The sequence below is a fragment of the Haliotis asinina genome, chromosome 1 (assembly GCF_037392515.1).
Source record: "Haliotis asinina isolate JCU_RB_2024 chromosome 1, JCU_Hal_asi_v2, whole genome shotgun sequence".
Taxonomy (NCBI): Eukaryota; Metazoa; Mollusca; class Gastropoda; order Lepetellida; family Haliotidae; genus Haliotis; species Haliotis asinina.
The window spans coordinates 77,460,377-77,479,293 of record NC_090280.1 but is presented as its reverse complement, the minus strand read 5'-3'; the positions used below and the strand labels follow the sequence as shown (position 1 = coordinate 77,479,293).

Sequence of the window (18,917 nt, the reverse complement as noted above, 5' to 3'; positions counted from 1 at the left end):
CTTGATTAGCCCCAAATTCTGAGCCACCCACCTCGCGTGGCTCTACACCAATACTTAGTCTTTGAATATATTTTATAAATAGAAACAAACAGTTCCTTTTAAATTGAAAAACGGTCCCCAGTGGGAATGGACTTTCAGGAGCCTGGGGAAATCTAGACTTGCTTCATTAAGCCGAGTGAGTTTACTTTTACGCCACTTTTAGCAATATTTGAGTAATATCACGGTGGGGGACACCTGAAGTGGGCTTCGCACATTGCGCCCATGTGAGGAATCGAACTTGGCGTGACTGGTGAACGCTTTAACCACCTCTCATTAAGAGATTTAGCATGGCCGAATTGGTAATAGTGCGGTTCGGAAACAAGGGGCTCCTGTTTATTTGAATATTGTTATACTGGCTTTCATTAAAAAAATATATATTTTCATGACCAGGGATAGCAGCATCTGCTATTAATGGGATCATAATCACAGGACCATTTTCTAGGTTTGCCTGTTTAGAACCCACTTGCATCTGGGTTTGCGAGGCGACTTGTCCAAGCACTGATTAATGACGTGTTGGTTACAGCATCCCCGCCGGAAGGGCCTTGTGTGATGCAACTACAATTGGTCTGGATTACCGAAACTGCACTGCTTGCTCCGAGAATGTCGACATGATATATGATAACTGACGCTATGTCATGCCAAAATCTATTGATATAGAACCCAATTTGGATTGCTGAATCACTATAAACAGTGGAAAACCGATCAAATGTTAAACAAAAACCACAGATCGATGAAAAGCAGTAGTTGGGTTAACGTCGTTTCGAACGCTAACAGATAATGGTTAAAGATAGTGTTACTTTTTTCGTACAGTAAACGAACGTTTTCAACAATGTAATGCGGGACCCAATGTATGTAATGCGTGACCTATGAAGATCCAAGTTAGAACTGATCTTCAGTAGCCTATGCTTGTCGAAAGAGGCGACTAACGGGATCGGGTAGTCAGTAACGCTGGCTTGATTGACAAATGTCATCGTCAGTTGCGTAGATCGCTGCTCATAATGTTGATCACTGGACTTCCTGGTTCAGACTCAAGTATTCAGAGACCGCGCCATACTTCCTACACATAATTTCACTGTCAGAATAATAATAGATCTCGTTTGTTCCTTTTGTGACAATTTGGCAAGATCACTGAAATATTTTATTCCGTTCAACTCCTATTTATTGCAATGAATATAGCAAACCTCCGGTAAGATTTCAACATCTAAAATACTTGAGCCAGAAATATCGTCGAACGTATTGCATCTGATCGTGAATCGATCTACAGGTTAAATGAATTCAGGTTTTCTGTGGTCTGTATGCTGCTGGATACTCCGTGCCTTTGTTTGATCTTAACTCCTAAACTATTGCATTATCGAATCACCGAATGTCGAAGTGTGTGATTGGCTTCTTGATTCTCACCACGCAAAGGAATTGACAACATAAAATTGATATAAATCTGTAACCCTAGTCGTTGCTTTCTTGTGCATTAAAGCCGCACTGTAAATTTAAGACGTCGCCCGAATCATTTCAAAGGACTGGTCCAGTCGTTGCTTAAAGCCACATGCAGCATTAATGTCGGCGGTTTGTAAATAATCGAGTCTGGATCATACGATCCAGTGATCAACATTATGAGCATCAATGTACACAATTGGGATACGATGATCTGTGTCAGCCAGGTCAGGAAATTCATCGAGCCGGAACAACCGATCCAGCTAGTCGCATCTTTCGACAAGCATGAGTTCCCGAAGATCAGTCCTAAAACGGATCTTCAATGTCATTTCTAAGGAAGCAAGCACCTAAAATGTTTGACCAAGCCGCAACACTTCACGGAAACGTCGCTGTACGCAGTAATCAAGTAATAGTTGACCCATGCTTCATAATTTCCTCGCCAACTTCTAGAATGCCGATAAAACAGTGCCAGCACTCTGATGATCAAACCTAGAATACCTGTAATTAACGGTAATAGAAATGAAGAACTGAATGATGACCTGTAATTAGAACATCTTCCATGTATATCCCATGAGATGAATGCTAGGTGAAGTCATTTAACTGTCAGTCTGATTACACCTCAGCTCAATGAAAGTCCCCAAGAGCTTCAGATTACCCCAAGAGCTTCAGATTACACTGACGGTTGAGTGTGGCCGCCTACACCATAACGTGATTGTGCAGTCAATGGTACTACAGACGTGCAGTCAATGCTACTGCAGACGTGCAGTCAATGCTACTGCAGACAAAGGTTTATGTTCTTCGAGAAATGCTGTTTCTTCCTCGGTACCCGTGAAGATCCGGGTTAGAATTGGTCATATGTCATCAGTAACCTGTGAAATATTCGATGGATTGAAAGGTATTCTGTAATAAGAAAAAAATATTCTGCTTGCAGTTAATTTTATTTTTTAACGTTCACTTTAATTATATATTTGCATTCAACAATAGCAGGGAAGAGGTGGCCGTTTCCCATGGAACCACAGCACCTAGTGCAGAGCTATGCCTCTTAGTCATGTCATCTGATGGTGGGTTCGAATGCCAGATTTGTATATGTTTCTAAGCAACACCAGACCCGTGCTCGTGTGGTCGACCAAAGTGATAAACGAGTAATGCATAATATTGGTTCTTCTTCCTCTATTTAGCAGATAAATCGATATGACTGAAAAACGATTCAAAGCAGGTTTAAGTTGAAATGACTTTAAGAATCCCCAAGAGAACAACAACTATAACCGTCTCTGTTTTGAGTCTTAATAGCATTTGAAAAAACACACCTGGGAGTATAGCTACCCTCTTGCACTCAACCCATCCAATCTTATATCCTCTTAACCGGACGTTTGGGGTTATTTCAAGTCACGGTCGTGTTGCTTTAAACGGCGTGTATCATTATCGGCCAACCTCTTGATCGCCTTACGTCACACTGAGTGTTAAATCGATGATTGCGAAGCCTCTTGCACGATTGTGTCAGCACATCATTATGATGGGACTGCCTTGTACGAGAGAGAGGTTTTATTAATGAATACGTCATTTACACGAGATTGGAAAATCTCTCTGGATTACCTTCAATGAAAGTGTCATCGACAGCAGTTATCTCCCTTTGAAAAATAGGCCGTACACCAATTGAATTCAGGACATCGCTGAAATTTTCTATTTTTGGAACATTCCAAAGGTCTCGGTAGATGCCCATTTACTTAAAAGAGTTTTGAGAAGCGGGGATATCAATCTCCTCTATAAGGAGGTGTGGGTGTTGTCTTTTTTCTGTAAAAGTAATCTTGGGTAAGCAATATATAATTTGGAATCTTTTGAATTGTCCGGAGGGGTGTGTTTGTGATCTGTTGAATGTAATGTATGTTTGTGCAGATTATTCGAATGAATGGCAGTTGTTGAGAAGCAGTTACTGGGTAACCTCAGGCATCCATGTGCTCAGTCACCCTGTCAAATCAGTAGCTCAGCACCAGGCTTCAATCATCATATACAGCAAATGTCTGGTTATTCGATACATGGTGATGTATTTGGCCCATGTAATCGTTGATCGTATTTGTGGTTTGGAACTAAGCTTTTGCAGTGTATTGGAGACTATTTCATCCAAGTATTATGTCATGCAGTTTGTAATGTTGTTACAATTTTAGTCATCAGCGTTTTATTTTAATTTCTATGAAAGTTATGCTATATACACATCTCGTTTACAACCAACAACTATCACTTAAAGTATTCACCCCAGCCACTATTTGACTTTTACTGTGCGAGAGATGAACCAGTCTCACATATTCATCCCAGCCACTATTTCATTTTGACTTTGCCAGAGATGAACCAGCCTCACATATTCAACCCAACCACTATTTGATTTTTTGTTTGCCAGAGATGAACCAGACTCACATATTCCTCGTAGCCACAAGTTGACTTTTACTTTCCAGAGATTAACCAGACTCCCATATTCCTCGTGGCCACTATTTGATATTTACTTTGCCAGAGATGAACCAGCCTCACATGTTCTTCATAGCCGAGATTTGAGTTTTACTTTGCCATAGATTACTAGCATTATGTAAGTAGCTATATTTACATATTCCTCGTAGCCACTATTTGATTTTTACTTTTCCAGGGATTAACCAGCCACACGTATCAACCAGGCCTCCACCCTTAGCATTTCTCTGTTCATATACTTACAGAGCTTACAATATTTACCATGCTTTAGACGAACAAGAAGATTATAGTGTGATGTTTTCGTCATATGCTACATATAACAAAACGTATGTTTGTAAATGCTGCGGTGTCAAGTCATGATTTACCGTTGGCTAACCTAAAGGCTTAGTCTTTGGGCCTTTCATATTTCATGCATATGGTAATGCAATTTCGGATCGTATTTATTGTACAACGTTGGTGTTTGCAGATAACACAAAATTTGGTACTTCAACTGAGCGTCATATTATAGAAAATACTTTGCATAGAAATACTGACACCTCGAACGTTTAGACTAAACTTGGCTTGTATGATACAGCAGCTGTTCTGTTTATTCTTAAAAACTAATTCAACCACGAAGTTCATATTTGATTTGATTCTAAAGAACCGTATGAAAAACCGTATGTGCTCATAATCATCTGGACATAATGTTCACTTGGGATGATAAATGGTCTTATCATATCAGTTTGATTGGTTTGATCACATCGTTTCGAATTAGTGCTTGCATGCGAAAGTTTACAAAATGACTCTCAATACTTTACATACTATTTCCATACGCACACACATGTAAGTAATAGGCTGATTGCTCATTAGAATTACAGGAGAGGAATTTCAATTAGAGGCAATTCGTATAGATGCGGGGTTACTGAAATATTCTGTTTTGAAATGGTTGTAATGCACATGCAGAAATAAGACAGTATCCTAAGATCAGCTAGTCTTACCGAATAATCAAACATGTAACCCATCAGGGCCGTAGTTAAGCTTTCAAAGTAAGGAGGCACATCCATGTTAAAACAGTGTTATATCAATAATGTGATGCATAAATATAATCGGTCTTACTTGTGTCGACTGTTACGCCAAATATGTTAAAATATCTGAGTACAAAAAATGGTACGAAATATTATAGACATCTTTCACTAGAAACGATCTTTCCCAGCCAAACCACTCTAAGCGATTTTAAACGCAGTGCCAAATTACACGCTATGCTATGCGTTTTGACATTGAAAGCGCAATATATTCCTTACTATTTTACGTTACTGATGCTGCAAGTTAATGCTATACTTATTAAAAACTAACTGGTTTGATAGACAGCTCTGAATACCACTGTTGTACTTCGTGTGAAAACGTTCATTGCTATCTATGGGAGTGAGGGAGTTACAATTTAAAGTCACTTTGGCATTATTTCAGCCATATCGTAACAAGCTACGTGTGGAAATTTGGGTTTTCTGTACTACATTAAATGAAATGTTCCAAGACATATGACAATGTTCTTACTGCCAATAGCTATATTAATCAGGATAAAAAAATTCACTAAATGTAAAACTCTGCGGATAAATAGTTAACACATATAAATAAACAATGGTAAAATGATAGGTTCAAATCGTTTTAAGAGATTCGTCAGAGCAACAATCTGTTTTCCTCAAGGCATTGATCAGAGTTATCCCTATTCACTCTTATTTGTATATCCTGTCTTTTTATTTATTATTTGTCTTTTCTGTAAATATTATAAATGCTATTTAATACAAATATTTTCTTTACATGTTCTTTGTACGTATTTCGGTTTTGTCAGGAAGCTACAAGTTGTGAAAAAATATGTAAATAAGTCAAGAAGCCTATGTGACATGCCCTTCTTATTATGCAAACAAAGTGTCTACCCTGTTAGGTCAGCATGGGCGGTGGCGTGGCCTTGTGGTCATGACGAAGACCCGGGTTCAATTCGGAAAATGAGCACACAGTGTGAAGTCCATTTCTTGTGTCCCCCGCTTTGATAGTGCTGGAATATTGCCAAAAGAGTCATGAAACCAAAATCACCAAAATCACTCAATCAATTCAATACTTGACCATTGACTCTATCTCTGAACACGTGCCAGTGTTACAACGAACAGTGAAAACGTACATGCTAAGAACTAAACGATATCTAAAACCCCGTGTGAAAATATTGTAGCGCTTAGACTCTCTGTTCCATGGCTACTTTTAATTTGAGACAGATTGTTTTCAACCGCAATAACCAAGTTACTTTGTTGCCAGCGCACATCTGAAACGAAACTGGAAACAGCCACACAGTCATACTGCATTAAATCACATTTCCCAGGGGCCCTACCAACATCCATTTGTATATTCCTCATATTCGCAAGTATTCATCCTGTTTTTTTATGTTTCAGCTCTGTTCGGAGTTCTGTTCTCGCATAAACAGGAAGCTGGCTTCTCTTCCTACCGGATGTTCCACGCAACCGGATGTGCCATTGCCTTCGGATACAACTACTTCCTGTGTGTGGAAACAAAGGTGTACATCCTCGCCGGATTCCTGGCGCTGTCACTAGCTCTTTACACTATTATTGAAATGAAAGTTCAGCTGCAGAGCCAGCACATCGGAGACATTGTGGCGTTGTGAGGATCTGAATAATGGCATTAACGGCGGCTTGATTACATCCTTTAGAATGGATAGTAGCCTTTCCTTTGACTGTACATAGAATTTGAACTGAGGCAACAGAATGGTGTCTTTAACGATATACGCTGAGATGTTAGTTATGCACTTCTGATGAGATTACAATTACAAAGTAAAGAATATAGATTGTATTGCTGGGGATGAATACAAGTCAACGGCAAAACAAAACTACGTAGTTCTAGATTTAGGGATTTGTGTTCAGCATGAACCACTAACATTCAGAGGCCCCCTGACTGAACTTCTACAGCTGAACTCATCGCCACCTTTGATATAAATCGGGGTTGTCAACGGCTGTCGTAATAAGTGACTGACGAGATCAGGTGGTCAAGCCCACATGTCATTGTATCAAACTGCTTTTGGTGTCAATCACTGGCTTGTCTTGTCTGGTCTTGACTCGAGTAATTAGCTGCTGTCGATATATAGCTGGAATATTGCTGAGTGCGTTGTTAATCAACAACACAAACTTTTCATCAGTTTAGTAAATTATACCGACACAGTGTCCCAATTCCACAAAACACACCAATCATATCGTCTATCTTTCTGGACGTTGATAGCATAGCGTGTACCGTTGGCATCCTCATCCCCGGATAACTATTATCTACAGGAAAACGACAGTCCTTGGGAAGGACGGAACACAATGTTCATTGATTAGAAATTACTTATCCTAAGATCTGCATTATCCCAATCATTGCTGTAGGATTAGGATGTGTGATGGACATGACGGTCCAGTGTTACTGGGAGCTTCAGAATGACTTGCTTACAAGGGATGCACTATTTGTACATCAATTCATTTCTAACGTTAGAGGTTGTTGCTATGACGAGTTTCTCAGAAAACGATCTTAAATCACTGAAATTGCCATTGTTTATTTTTATTAACTATTTATCCTCCTATCATGTATAACACATATAGCCACGAAGTCACGGTGTTCTGTTACCTTTGCAGCAACGTCTTGTAAGGTCTTGTATCTCATGAGAAATTACGATACACGTGATCAACGACACTTGTATCCTTCAGTGTAGGTCAATGGTTTATTGCTAGGAATGTAATCACTACAACTAATCCGAGTGGCATATTTATGGGAAACAAACACAAGAGTAGCTTTTGAGATGGTCTATGTTAAATCGTGTATGAAGCAAATGACGTTAGAGAGTGACATTTACATTGCAGATCCTAAATGGGGGAGGGTTGTGGGAAGACATCCATTAAGAAACGCTTATATCCTATATGACTGTACGTTACTTTGTTATAAAGGGCAAACATGTGAACGTTTAGCTAGGAGTCAGTATAATATTATCAATTCTCTATATTACAAACGCTTTCCAATGTACTGTGTTCCGTTTTGTTTGTCGTCTCTCGGCATATTGTCCTCTTTTACCCATAGACAATACGAAAAGACATATCACTTTGTCATCAATAAAATATTTTCACCGGAACAAAAAATAAAAACAACGATGTCAAAACGCATGTTCATTCATGAAAAGTCAGAGGGATTTTGCTATTCAAAAAATCTTACCATTCATTAAAAGTCAGAGGGATTTTGCTATTCAAAAATCTTACCATTCATGAAAAGTCAGAAGGATTTTGCTATTCAAAAAGTCTTACCATTCATGAAAAGTCAGAAGGATTTTGCTATTCAAAAAGTCTTACCATTCATGAAAAGTCAGAAGGATTTTGCTATTCAAAAAGTCTTACCAACTTCCATTAACACCTCTGCTTCCTACTGGGATGGGTGGATTCTTCTGCCCATCACTTCGTCTTGACATTAGCTTCTATGTGTACACCTCTCCCCAAAATGGGTCCACGTCTACGCGTTCATTAATAGCACATCGTCGTTGGTTCGAATCCCATACGTTCATTAAAGACGTTTGATAGAACTGTTCTCATGGCATTTCAATTTTCAAATCGTATATGACACAAACATTTTAGTTTTTCGGTTTTGCTTCATTCTTTAAAATAAAATTATCGTTTCATATGTTTAAATTATTAAGCAACGAAACCCCGTGTGTGAGGAAACAAATGCTTTCTTTCCATATTGTGTGAATAATATATCAGCGGAATACGGGCATGAGTAACAATGAGTGACGCACTTCTTTTTCATATTTAGACTTGCATAAGATTCTAGCATGTTATCACGCTATCATATTTCTGGCATATACTTTGACGTAAACAGATACACCAGTGCATGTGAATGTGTATGTTTTGAAGGCTTGCATATTTTGTATTTATGTCACGTACAGTCTTTGTATATCGTGTTTGTACGACCTCTATACAGTTTTTGAAAATACATAGACCTTCGCAGTCTCTTGTACCCTCTCTCTCGCTTGCCCTCTCGCTTTCTCTCTAACTCTTTTTCTCTCTTCTCTCTCATGTCTCTGCAAGGTAATATGGTGTAAAAGGAAATTCGTGATGATTGTTCGATCATTTTGCCTTATATGAACACGTTTATCCATATGTTTAACCAAATAGTTTCATATCTTAGAATATTATTCAGTGTATGTTTCTATATATAGGGTCATGTTCATTTCATAGCATACCTTCACTACTAAATGAAAGTACGTGTGATCATTCTCTTTTATCTAAAAACCATCAATTATAAGTCATTTTTAATGTTCCAAATATCAACTAATTGTAGTCTTAAAATATTGACGCATTTAAAGTTTTCACAATTTTTATTAAAAGTTTTTTCAAGTTGTACATATTGACATATATGCAAGGTGGATCTAAGCACCATCGAATCAAAAGGTTGTTATTTATGGTAGATGGGTTTCGTCAAAATTCTAAATACGGATCTCACTTTCGAAGACATTAATTCGTTTTCCAGATTAAAACTACATTACAAAGTATTATAAACGACGCAAATGCTACTTCCGTTCATGTACAAATTTAGTAAAAACGTGTGGGATTCGATTTAGAATTTTGGCCCCGTTTCTCTTCCATATATCTTAATGGTCACGAAATCCCTATGCACTCAGTGTACATTCGATTTTTTCTCTTTAGAATTGAAGTGTGTACATTACGGAAATAGGCTTTAAGTATTAATACATTAGGAGTTTTGAGAACAGAGGCGAGAAGCATTATACGTGTACATATTGTGTATATATTGTACATAGTCTGTTATAATATGTATTATAGGTAATTTGACGTGTTCCGCTGCAAGAAATGGTATTAAAGTAAATCTTCCAACACAGTTAATCAATGTATGTTTTGCGCTGCAGCACAATACCTTAGTGTATGATTGATGCATGAAGTATTTATTGAATCGCTTTTGCTAACGTTTGGACGTACCTTTCTTTACTTTGTCTATAGGTACCCACTGACATCAATACTTCTGATTGATATAGGGTTTGGGGGAGCCGATGCTGCCACGACTCATATTCACATCGCAGTTTTAACAATGAAAGATATTATTTACAAACCAACAACCCATGAATAAAAAGGGTTGAAAATAAACGTCAATCTCTGTGATCACTAGAAACAAATGAGAATTTCCTGGATCACGGAAAAAGAGATATGACTCCGTGTGGTTGAAACATAGAAATGGTTTATACTTTATTTGTAAAAAACTCAGATAAACAGTGAATTCAAACCCAAAACAAAATGAATGAGATTTTAAATATTTATTTTTCAGTATGAACTTCGTTTAATTGCATGATGCGAAAATTTGTATTGTTGTGTATGAAATATGTCAATAGTGATATTGGAACAATTTCATGTGAATTAATATGATCAACAACAAAGAGGGAATGAGCTGAACAAAGTGGATGCTTGTTTTGCCCCCTTGTTTCAAAATCTTGTAGCGTGACGAGGTAGGATTCCCAAGCACATGCACCATGCAATAATTTGAGTTTACAAGATACTGAAACGCATTTCGAAAATCACAAAATACACCTATCCCCGACACGATGTTGCAGTCCGAAGTCATAGAGGTCTGATCGCACAGCACACATAGAGGCAGTTGCATGTCGTTGTTCTTGCCCCAAATCAAACGTACATATGGCCCTTAACAAAATGAAATCCACTCTGTCCTAAAAAGGGATATTACGTTTACGTTTACTAGTTCAGAATTCGTAAAGATTTTAAAATTAAAGCTTTACTGTTTTGGTTTAGTAGTTTGTGCATCTCTGTAGGGTCATTAGTTTATGACGCATGCTTTGTGCCATGGGAAGGCGATATTCGCAGGATCTTCAGACGGGATAATGATCTCCTTCTGGAATGCAGCTGGTGTTGGTTTTGAAACTCAATTGTCGTATATTTTTCTCAATCAAAAATGTGCTTTGCGCTTCCGGTACTTTGTTGATTGCATATTCAGTCTTTTAAGATTTCTGTGAGTACCATCTTGTCCTTCATGGAATAAATACTGGTAATAACACAATTTGAAGATTTGTCGTTTGTTTTATCTTTCTTCCTTCGTCAATTTAGTAGGCTTTGTCCACTATATATACATATATCTTATTATCATATCTTATTACTCAGTTACAAATGTCCCTGAATTTATTGATATCGATGTCAATCAGAAGATTCTTGCATAGCACTGTTACGCGTCTGCATTACCTCAACAATAGTGTCTGCATTACACGAACTACAGTGTGTCCATTACCTGATTAATTGTGTCTGCATCTCAACAAATTGTGCCTTCTTTACGTGAACTTCTGTGTCTGAACATATCAGTGTTACTTACGGTTCATCTTGATTCATGTATATGCCTTACAACACCGGTTGTTTTCAGAATTCGGTATACCTCTCCTCTTACTCATTTACCTTCAGATCATCCAATGAATGTGTCCAAGCATCGACCTTCGATTCTGCATAATTTATAGTCTGTAAGCAGCATGTAGTCGTGACTATTAGTCTCATTAACGTAATAAACTTTATCGAACTGAATCGTCCTGGAACACGTGCATGCATATGAATATTGTCCTTGATGTGAGTCCGACCACTTCTTACCAAGAGTCACAGTGTAAAACTAAACTCACTCACTCATGTTATTGGTGTTGCTAATATATATTTACTCTCTGAGTCCCTTAACATGAAGGTGAGCTACGATCCATGCACAGAGGGTCGTACCACATTGCTTGTTAACCTCTTTGGTCTTGGTTTAATAAATTACATTTATTCGATTTGTTAAAGTTCCGCAAGTTCCGCAAGTCCCGCAAGTAATATGTACTGACATGCATGCCATGTTGTCGTCAAACGCGATGTGTTATAACGTTCAACTGAATCAACGGTCTGTATAAATAAGAATATTAATCAGATTTTCGTGTGTTCTGGATGCGATCTCAAGAAAATCTTATTTGTCAGACTGTTGTACAGTTTCACGGCAGCGTATTATCTCAAGTTTTTCGGCATTCCAAATGAAGTTCGTTTTTGATTATCTTCTTTTTGGGCATGCACTCAAACACGGCGTCACTACTGTGTCGTCACATGTGATGTCATACCAGTCAATTAACGTCACATGCTTCCGTCTCAACAACAATGTTTTTCGTAAAACATATTGACCAAACCTTCTATCAAATGTCACCATCGGAAACCACGGGGAAGACAACGCTTAAGGGAAGCCATTATTGCATCACAAATTTCTACTTGTTTTCCACACACGCAAGATTTCACTTTAATGATCAAATTATGAATCAAGTCATTGATAGAAACGATTTGCAAATGCTACTTGAATAGCCGGGTGGTCAAGGCATTCGCTCTTCACACCGAAGGCCCGAGTTCGACTCCCAATGTTTGATACTTCTTCCTGGTGTCCCCCAGCAGACTAATGCGGCGCGGTACCAGTCTACTCCACCAACCACAGCCTGATGCTTCTTGGAACACTATTTTTCATAACTGACAATTTTTATTTCCTGTTTCCCAGTTACAATAAAAGGCAATAGAGCCATAGGACTCAGAGTCTTTTGCAAGAAACTTTGTTTGACAACATATGAACAGGATTCTTTCCTTAGAAAGGCACAAAACAACATCAGCTCAAGACACCACAAAAAGAAAATGATACATCGTTCGGTAGAAGTGAACAAGTTAGGATTTCTAAGACGTGGACGTCAAATCATGGGTTTGCAAATTTAAATAACTTTCGGAATTCTTTCTTCTTGTAATATATTGTTTACATGTGAAGATTTGATTTCAATTGATTTCAGCTCCCCATGTTTATAATGACGTTCGATTCTTGTGATCTGGTCAATTTACTTGACTTGGTTAACGCATGTCTTAAGATCTTAACTGCATAGATTGATGCTCATGATGCTGATCTCTGGGTTGTCTGCTCCAGATGTGATTAATTACAGATACCCGCCATATAGCTGGAATATTGCTGTGTGCGGCGTTAAACAAGAACACAATGAATCAATATTTCATTAAGACGTAAATATGTATAATAGGGACTCTTTTTTGTCTTTCAAATAACAACGATTTGTAATGGATGCTTGTCGTCATAGCTTGTTAATAAATTATATTTATCGGATTAACATCAGATGCCCAGCTGTTTTACGTTAATGTATAGTTTTCACCTTGAAATTTCACATTAATATCCATTAGGGCTACCCTGAGTGATGCCTCGGCGATACACTACGAATAATCAACTTCCTCCGTCAGGGCAAATGTATATAGCAGTAGGGCCCCTACCGGGCATATAAGTCATCCCCGTTAATAACTATGTGCACAACCACGACAAGGCAACGACTTCTTCCTCCTCTTCTCCCTTCTCCTCCGACAAGCTGGCGCCATGGTATTCTTCCTGTGCGACAAGGCTTGTATCTTCGACCAGCCTCGATGCCGGGATTGTCTTTCACAGCCTGCGGAGCCATATCGTCAACCTCCCTACTGATCTGGTACATTCAATTACAGCCTCTCCGATTCAGTCTGTTGTGGAGGGCTGATGTGGCACGAATACCAGTCATCTCGTCTCGACATATCCCAGTCTACTTGTCCACGTCCTTCTGTTAGCGTTTCATTCACAAGTTCCACGTGATATACTTTCACCACTCGAGTATGTCTGCAAGTCCAGTCTCTTGTGATCATCCTCTCCATCAATTGTCTTTCTCTCCCTCCCTCCTTCCCGTACTCTTAACCCAATCCCGTATATTTGTATCCTTTCATATCTTTTCTTTAATTTCTCTGCCTTCCCTTAATTTCCTTCTCCAAGTGGTTCTCACGTCTAAATTGATGATCTTCATTTTACTTCATTTTTTCTTCGGCAATCAGCCTCCTTGTCACATGCTGAAATGGTATCCTCTTTCGTTACCGCTATTTCGATTTCGATTATTACCTCCCTTCCTCTCTCTCTTTCTCTCTCTTTCTTTCTCTCTCTCTCTCTCTCTCTCTCTCTCTCTCTCTCTCTCTCCTTCACGCTCTTTTCCTCTTCTTCACGCTTACTGCCTTTTCCCCTGTTTGTCTGTAGATATACATTGAATCAACACTCACGGATATCCAGACTAGCTATTCTCGAACCTTTAGCCCTGCGAACTTCTTAGGCCTATTGTAACACATTGAGTACGATCAAAGTTACGAATTCTTAGGGCTACGAACGCTAACGTTTCGAGAATAAGAGCCCTGGTTACAATATTACAACGTACGAAATGCTTAACATCGATCCACCTATGCTAGTCTAATACCTCCGAAAGTCACAAGGACAAACATTAATGACAACACATTCTGACAAGACCAAGCAGACACTACACCAAAAGTCCTGTATTTTCGGGCTACAAACCCAAAGCCGTGCAAATGTGGCAGAAACAGAGGAGAAACGGCCGTGCAAACTTAGAAAGTATTTCTCGGTGAAGAGGCAGTCGATTTATATTCTTCCACTTAGGTGCCACAAGAGTCAGATATCAAATTCTTAGCCAGGATCTGCCTCCAATCAGATGTTGTTGAGCTGATTGAGAGGCCCAGCGTCATGACAGGTCACACACGGTGGAAAAGGGCAGGACGGAATACCAATCACTAGGAACTGCCGATATCGGCAAAATGTAGCCAGGCGGAAGGTGGGAATATTTCTAACATTGTCTGAGTTGCGAGGGTGTATAGCAAGATATATTTAGAAATGTATAAATAGATGTGTATATGTTTGAGACGCCGGTCACATATATGGGTTGTGAATAGGTTTCCATGAGTCCAGTAATACTCATAAAATGTCAAGATGATGGATCGTGTGTGTCAATTGTTTGTACATGTAACACATAACATTCTATGTCTGCTATTCGGTCTTGCACGCACATTCACTTTTAACTATATTTATTTACATCATACGAAGGTAGCCAGGTCAAACTCTTAACGTAACTCTTTCATTCCACTAGAAAGTCAAACTCATAACGTAACGCTTTCACTCCACTAGCCACGTCAAACTCTTAACCTAGCTCTTTCTTGCCACTTACCAATTCAAACTTTCTACGTTACTCTTTCACTTCAAGCTCTTTCCGCCGCTATTCTCAGTCCAGGACACTATGTTGCTGTATCACGCCATTATTCTCAGTTCAACACACTGTGTTGCTGTATCACGCCATTATTCTCAGTTCAACACACTGTGTTGCTGTATCACGCCATTATTCTCAGTTCAACACACTGTGTTGCTGTATCACGCCATTATTCTCAGTTCAACACACTGTGTTGCTGTATCACGCCAATATTCTCAGTTCAACACACTATGTTGCTGTATCACGCCATTATTCTCAGTTCAACACACTGTGTTGCTGTATCACGCCATTATTCTCAGTTCAACACACTGTGTTGCTGTATCACGCCATTATTCTCAGTCCAGGACACTATGTTGCTGTATCACGCCATTATTCTCAGTTCAACACACTGTGTTGCTGTATCACGCCATTATTCTCAGTTCAACACACTATGTTGCTGTATCACGCCATTATTCTCAGTTCAACACACTGTGTTGCTGTATCACGCCATTATTCTCAGTTCAACACACTATGTTGCTGTATCACGCCATTATTCTCAGTCCAGGACACTATGTTGCTGTATCACGCCATTATTCTCAGTCCAGGACACTATGTTGCTGTATCACGCCATTATTCTCAGTTCAACACACTATGTTGCTGTATCACGCCATTATTCTCAGTTCAACACACTGTGTTGCTGTATCACGCCAATATTCTCAGTTCAACACACTGTGTTTCTGTATCACGCCATTATTCTCAGTTCAACACACTATGTTGCTGCATCACTCCATTATTCTCAGTTCAACACACTGTGTTGCTGTATCACTCCATTATTCTCAGTCCAGGACACTATGTTGTTGTACCATGCCACTTTTCTCCGTTCAGCACACCGGGCAGTTTCTATAAAAAAAATTTCGAAGCGTTATAAACAGAATGCTACCCTCACTTCCGTGAAATACCATTTATATTAACCCCTTGAAAGATTTAGTATCCGATCATTAACTAGCTTAATAAGAATGATAGTACACAAAAGGCCTCTGAGCATCCTCTCTGAATTTATGTTTACATTCTAAATTCAGCACAGACATTGCTGTGTCTATTGAATATGAGCGAGTTCATCTGCGGTTGCTTTTGTATTTTGAAAGCAATTATTCATTTTTTCTTGCCAATGAAACTATAAACCTGAACATTGATAATAATGGGTGTTTATATGTCACGTTGTTTTGAGGTCTCTACCAGGTCATACTGGGATGGTCTGGCACTCTCATGAGACTCGATGTGTCTTCAGGAGAGAGAGAGAGAGAGAGAGAGAGAGAGAGAGAGAGAACGAGAGAGAAAGAGAGAGAGAGGGAGTAATAATCGAGGTACACGAGAGACAAGGGCACACATATGACGTATAGGCGTTGCTGTTTTATACTGTTTTAAACGGTTATTGACTCGGGAATAGCCACTGGGCTAACTCACCGCCTAAAAGGGCAGGGAGAAGGTGTGGAAAACTGATGAATTGTACACAAAGGTGATAGGTAATCTGTCTGACATTTACCGTTGTTAATCAAGGAAAAAGCACAACACCATCATTGATTTTCTAATCAGGGGCTAAAATAGTTAATATCCATTAGACATCTTCTTACAACACCGGAAAGACGAAACAGGCGAATGCCAAGGAGTCGTTCAGCCGTTCTTGGTTACTCGTGACAAGATACATTACTGGCTAAGATACATTTCAATTCAAAACAGACTAAATATCAGAAAATCAACCCCTATTACAGAAATGCTACTCAGTGAGTGAGTGAGTTGAGTTATACATATTATACATATTCACGTCTTAATGAAATATTGATTCATTGTGTTCTTGTTTTACGCCGCACTCTGCAATGTTCCAGCTATATGGCGGCGGTCTGTAAGTAATCGAGTCTGGAGCAGACAATCCCCAGTGATCAACAACATGAACATCGATCTGGGCAATTGGGAACCGATGACATGTGTCAACCAAGTCAGCGAGCCTGACCACGCGATCCCGTTAGTCGACTCTCACGACAAGCACAGTCGCTTTTTTGTCAAGCATGGGCTATTGAAGGACTATTCTACCCCGGACCCTCACGGGTCTGCAACTAATGTAGGCTGTTTTAAGCGATTGACTTTGAGATCATTTTTATACTTATGTTGCTAATTGTGTTTGTTTACAGTGGTCATTGTGGCAATAAACCAGTAACTAAAACAGATGAGTGTGTGAATGAATATGGTTTACACCGCTTTTACGAATATTCGAGCAATATCATGTGCTTCACACATTGTACCCATGTGGGAAATCGAACCCGGGCCTTCGTCGTGACGAGCGAACGCCTTAACCATGAGGCTACCAAACCACACGACCGAAAATTGTAAGGTAAAACACCTTTCATATATTATACATATTTGTTAAAAGCATCTTGTATTGCACTGTGAGTGAAATTTTGGAATGGAATAATGGAACACAGGCATTCAGTTTATTATGATTGTAAAAGCAAACTAGGGAACTTCATAGATTATCTGTAAGATGACACCAAGTCCTCACCATCTGTGAGTTGACGCTAGGTCCCAACATCTGTTACATGACACCAGGCCCGTCCATGTGTGAGAAGACGTCACCCCCGCCATCTTTGACAGGACACCAATCCCTGCTATCTTCGAGATGACCCGGTGTCCACATCTGTGATATGACCACAGACCCCAACAACCGTGATAAGAGACCAGGCCCCAACATCTGTAATATGACATCAGACCACAACATCTGTGAGATGACACCATGCCCACGCATGTGTGAGATGAAACCAGACCTCAACATCTGTGAGTTGACACCAAGCCTTACCATCTTTGAGTTGACACCAAGGTCCACACCATGGAGCTCAACACCGTCAGACGCAGTGAGATATTTAAAATCTGTAAGACGACAGGGATCAGGTTAGTTTGTCACAATTACGTGCATTCCATATTCCACGAATCACGCACTAGCTTTTCCTGTAAGGACATCAGCAGCCAGACTTTTGATGGAAGGGAGGTAACTCACATGATGGCATTCCTAAAGTGCGCTTCACACGATATTACAGTCATGCTACAAAAACGTTCACTGCGATGTTAATACCCCGCATAGCTGACAGCTATAAAAAAATATATAACAAATCCATGCTCTGCATACTCAACAAACCGCTGCAGACAAAAAGTGTCATGTAATATATAATAGTGGCATGTGAGGCACTGTACCGCAGCCAAGACGATCTAACGTACACTTAAAATCCGCTAAACAGTCTTTGGCAACAGTGTATCAGTGTAAGTCACCTGTGTACGGGGTTTCCGGATCGGGGAGGTCCAAACTAGCTTTACGGTATATGTACAGCCAGAAAACAATGACAGTCTGTCATACTCCTGATACGAGTATATCTTACAAAGCACAAGTAAGTCTACAATATGGGGTAAATCTCGATTTATACAGTTTAAGACTGAAAATGGAGACTGGGTTCCTTTTCAGTATACAGTTGAAGCTGAACAAACCGGCATCTGTCCAATCCGGCAAATTGTCAACATTGGCATAACATCTCAGTCCCATCCGTGACTTGTACATTTATCATCAGCTCTACAATCCAGCACATTGTCTGAACCGGATTAATTCTTCAGTCCCAATGAGTGCCGGTTTAGACAGCTTCCGCTGTAGCTTGTGATTATAATTATGGGACCGCCTTTTCTGTAAAATATGTTGGTTTCAGAGACTAGATGTCAGCCTAGAGGAGTGGACAGCGACAAAGTTTTTTCACAAGTTCTTCCATTGTTTTTGGTTGGTTTACGACTTTAAACCAGGACTGCCATATTCTCAATTTCGGTCGGGTTAAAACTGATTTGAAAATCAGTTTGAAGTCGTCACACGAACTCTTGA

At 39.4% G+C, this 18,917-nt stretch overlaps 1 protein-coding gene across 1 annotated transcript in view; it reads left to right on the top strand.

Annotated features, from left to right (window-relative positions):
- Window positions 1-10,995, top strand: part of LOC137297609 (protein unc-93 homolog A-like) — a 91,301-nt gene extending 80,306 nt beyond the window's left edge. Inside the window, exon 4 of the mRNA XM_067829474.1 lies at window positions 6,339-10,995. Within this exon, the coding sequence (XP_067685575.1) occupies window positions 6,339-6,568 (230 nt within the window). The 3' untranslated portion in view covers window positions 6,569-10,995. The remainder of the gene's footprint in view (window positions 1-6,338) is intronic.
- Window positions 10,996-18,917: the final 7,922 nt, after the last annotated feature.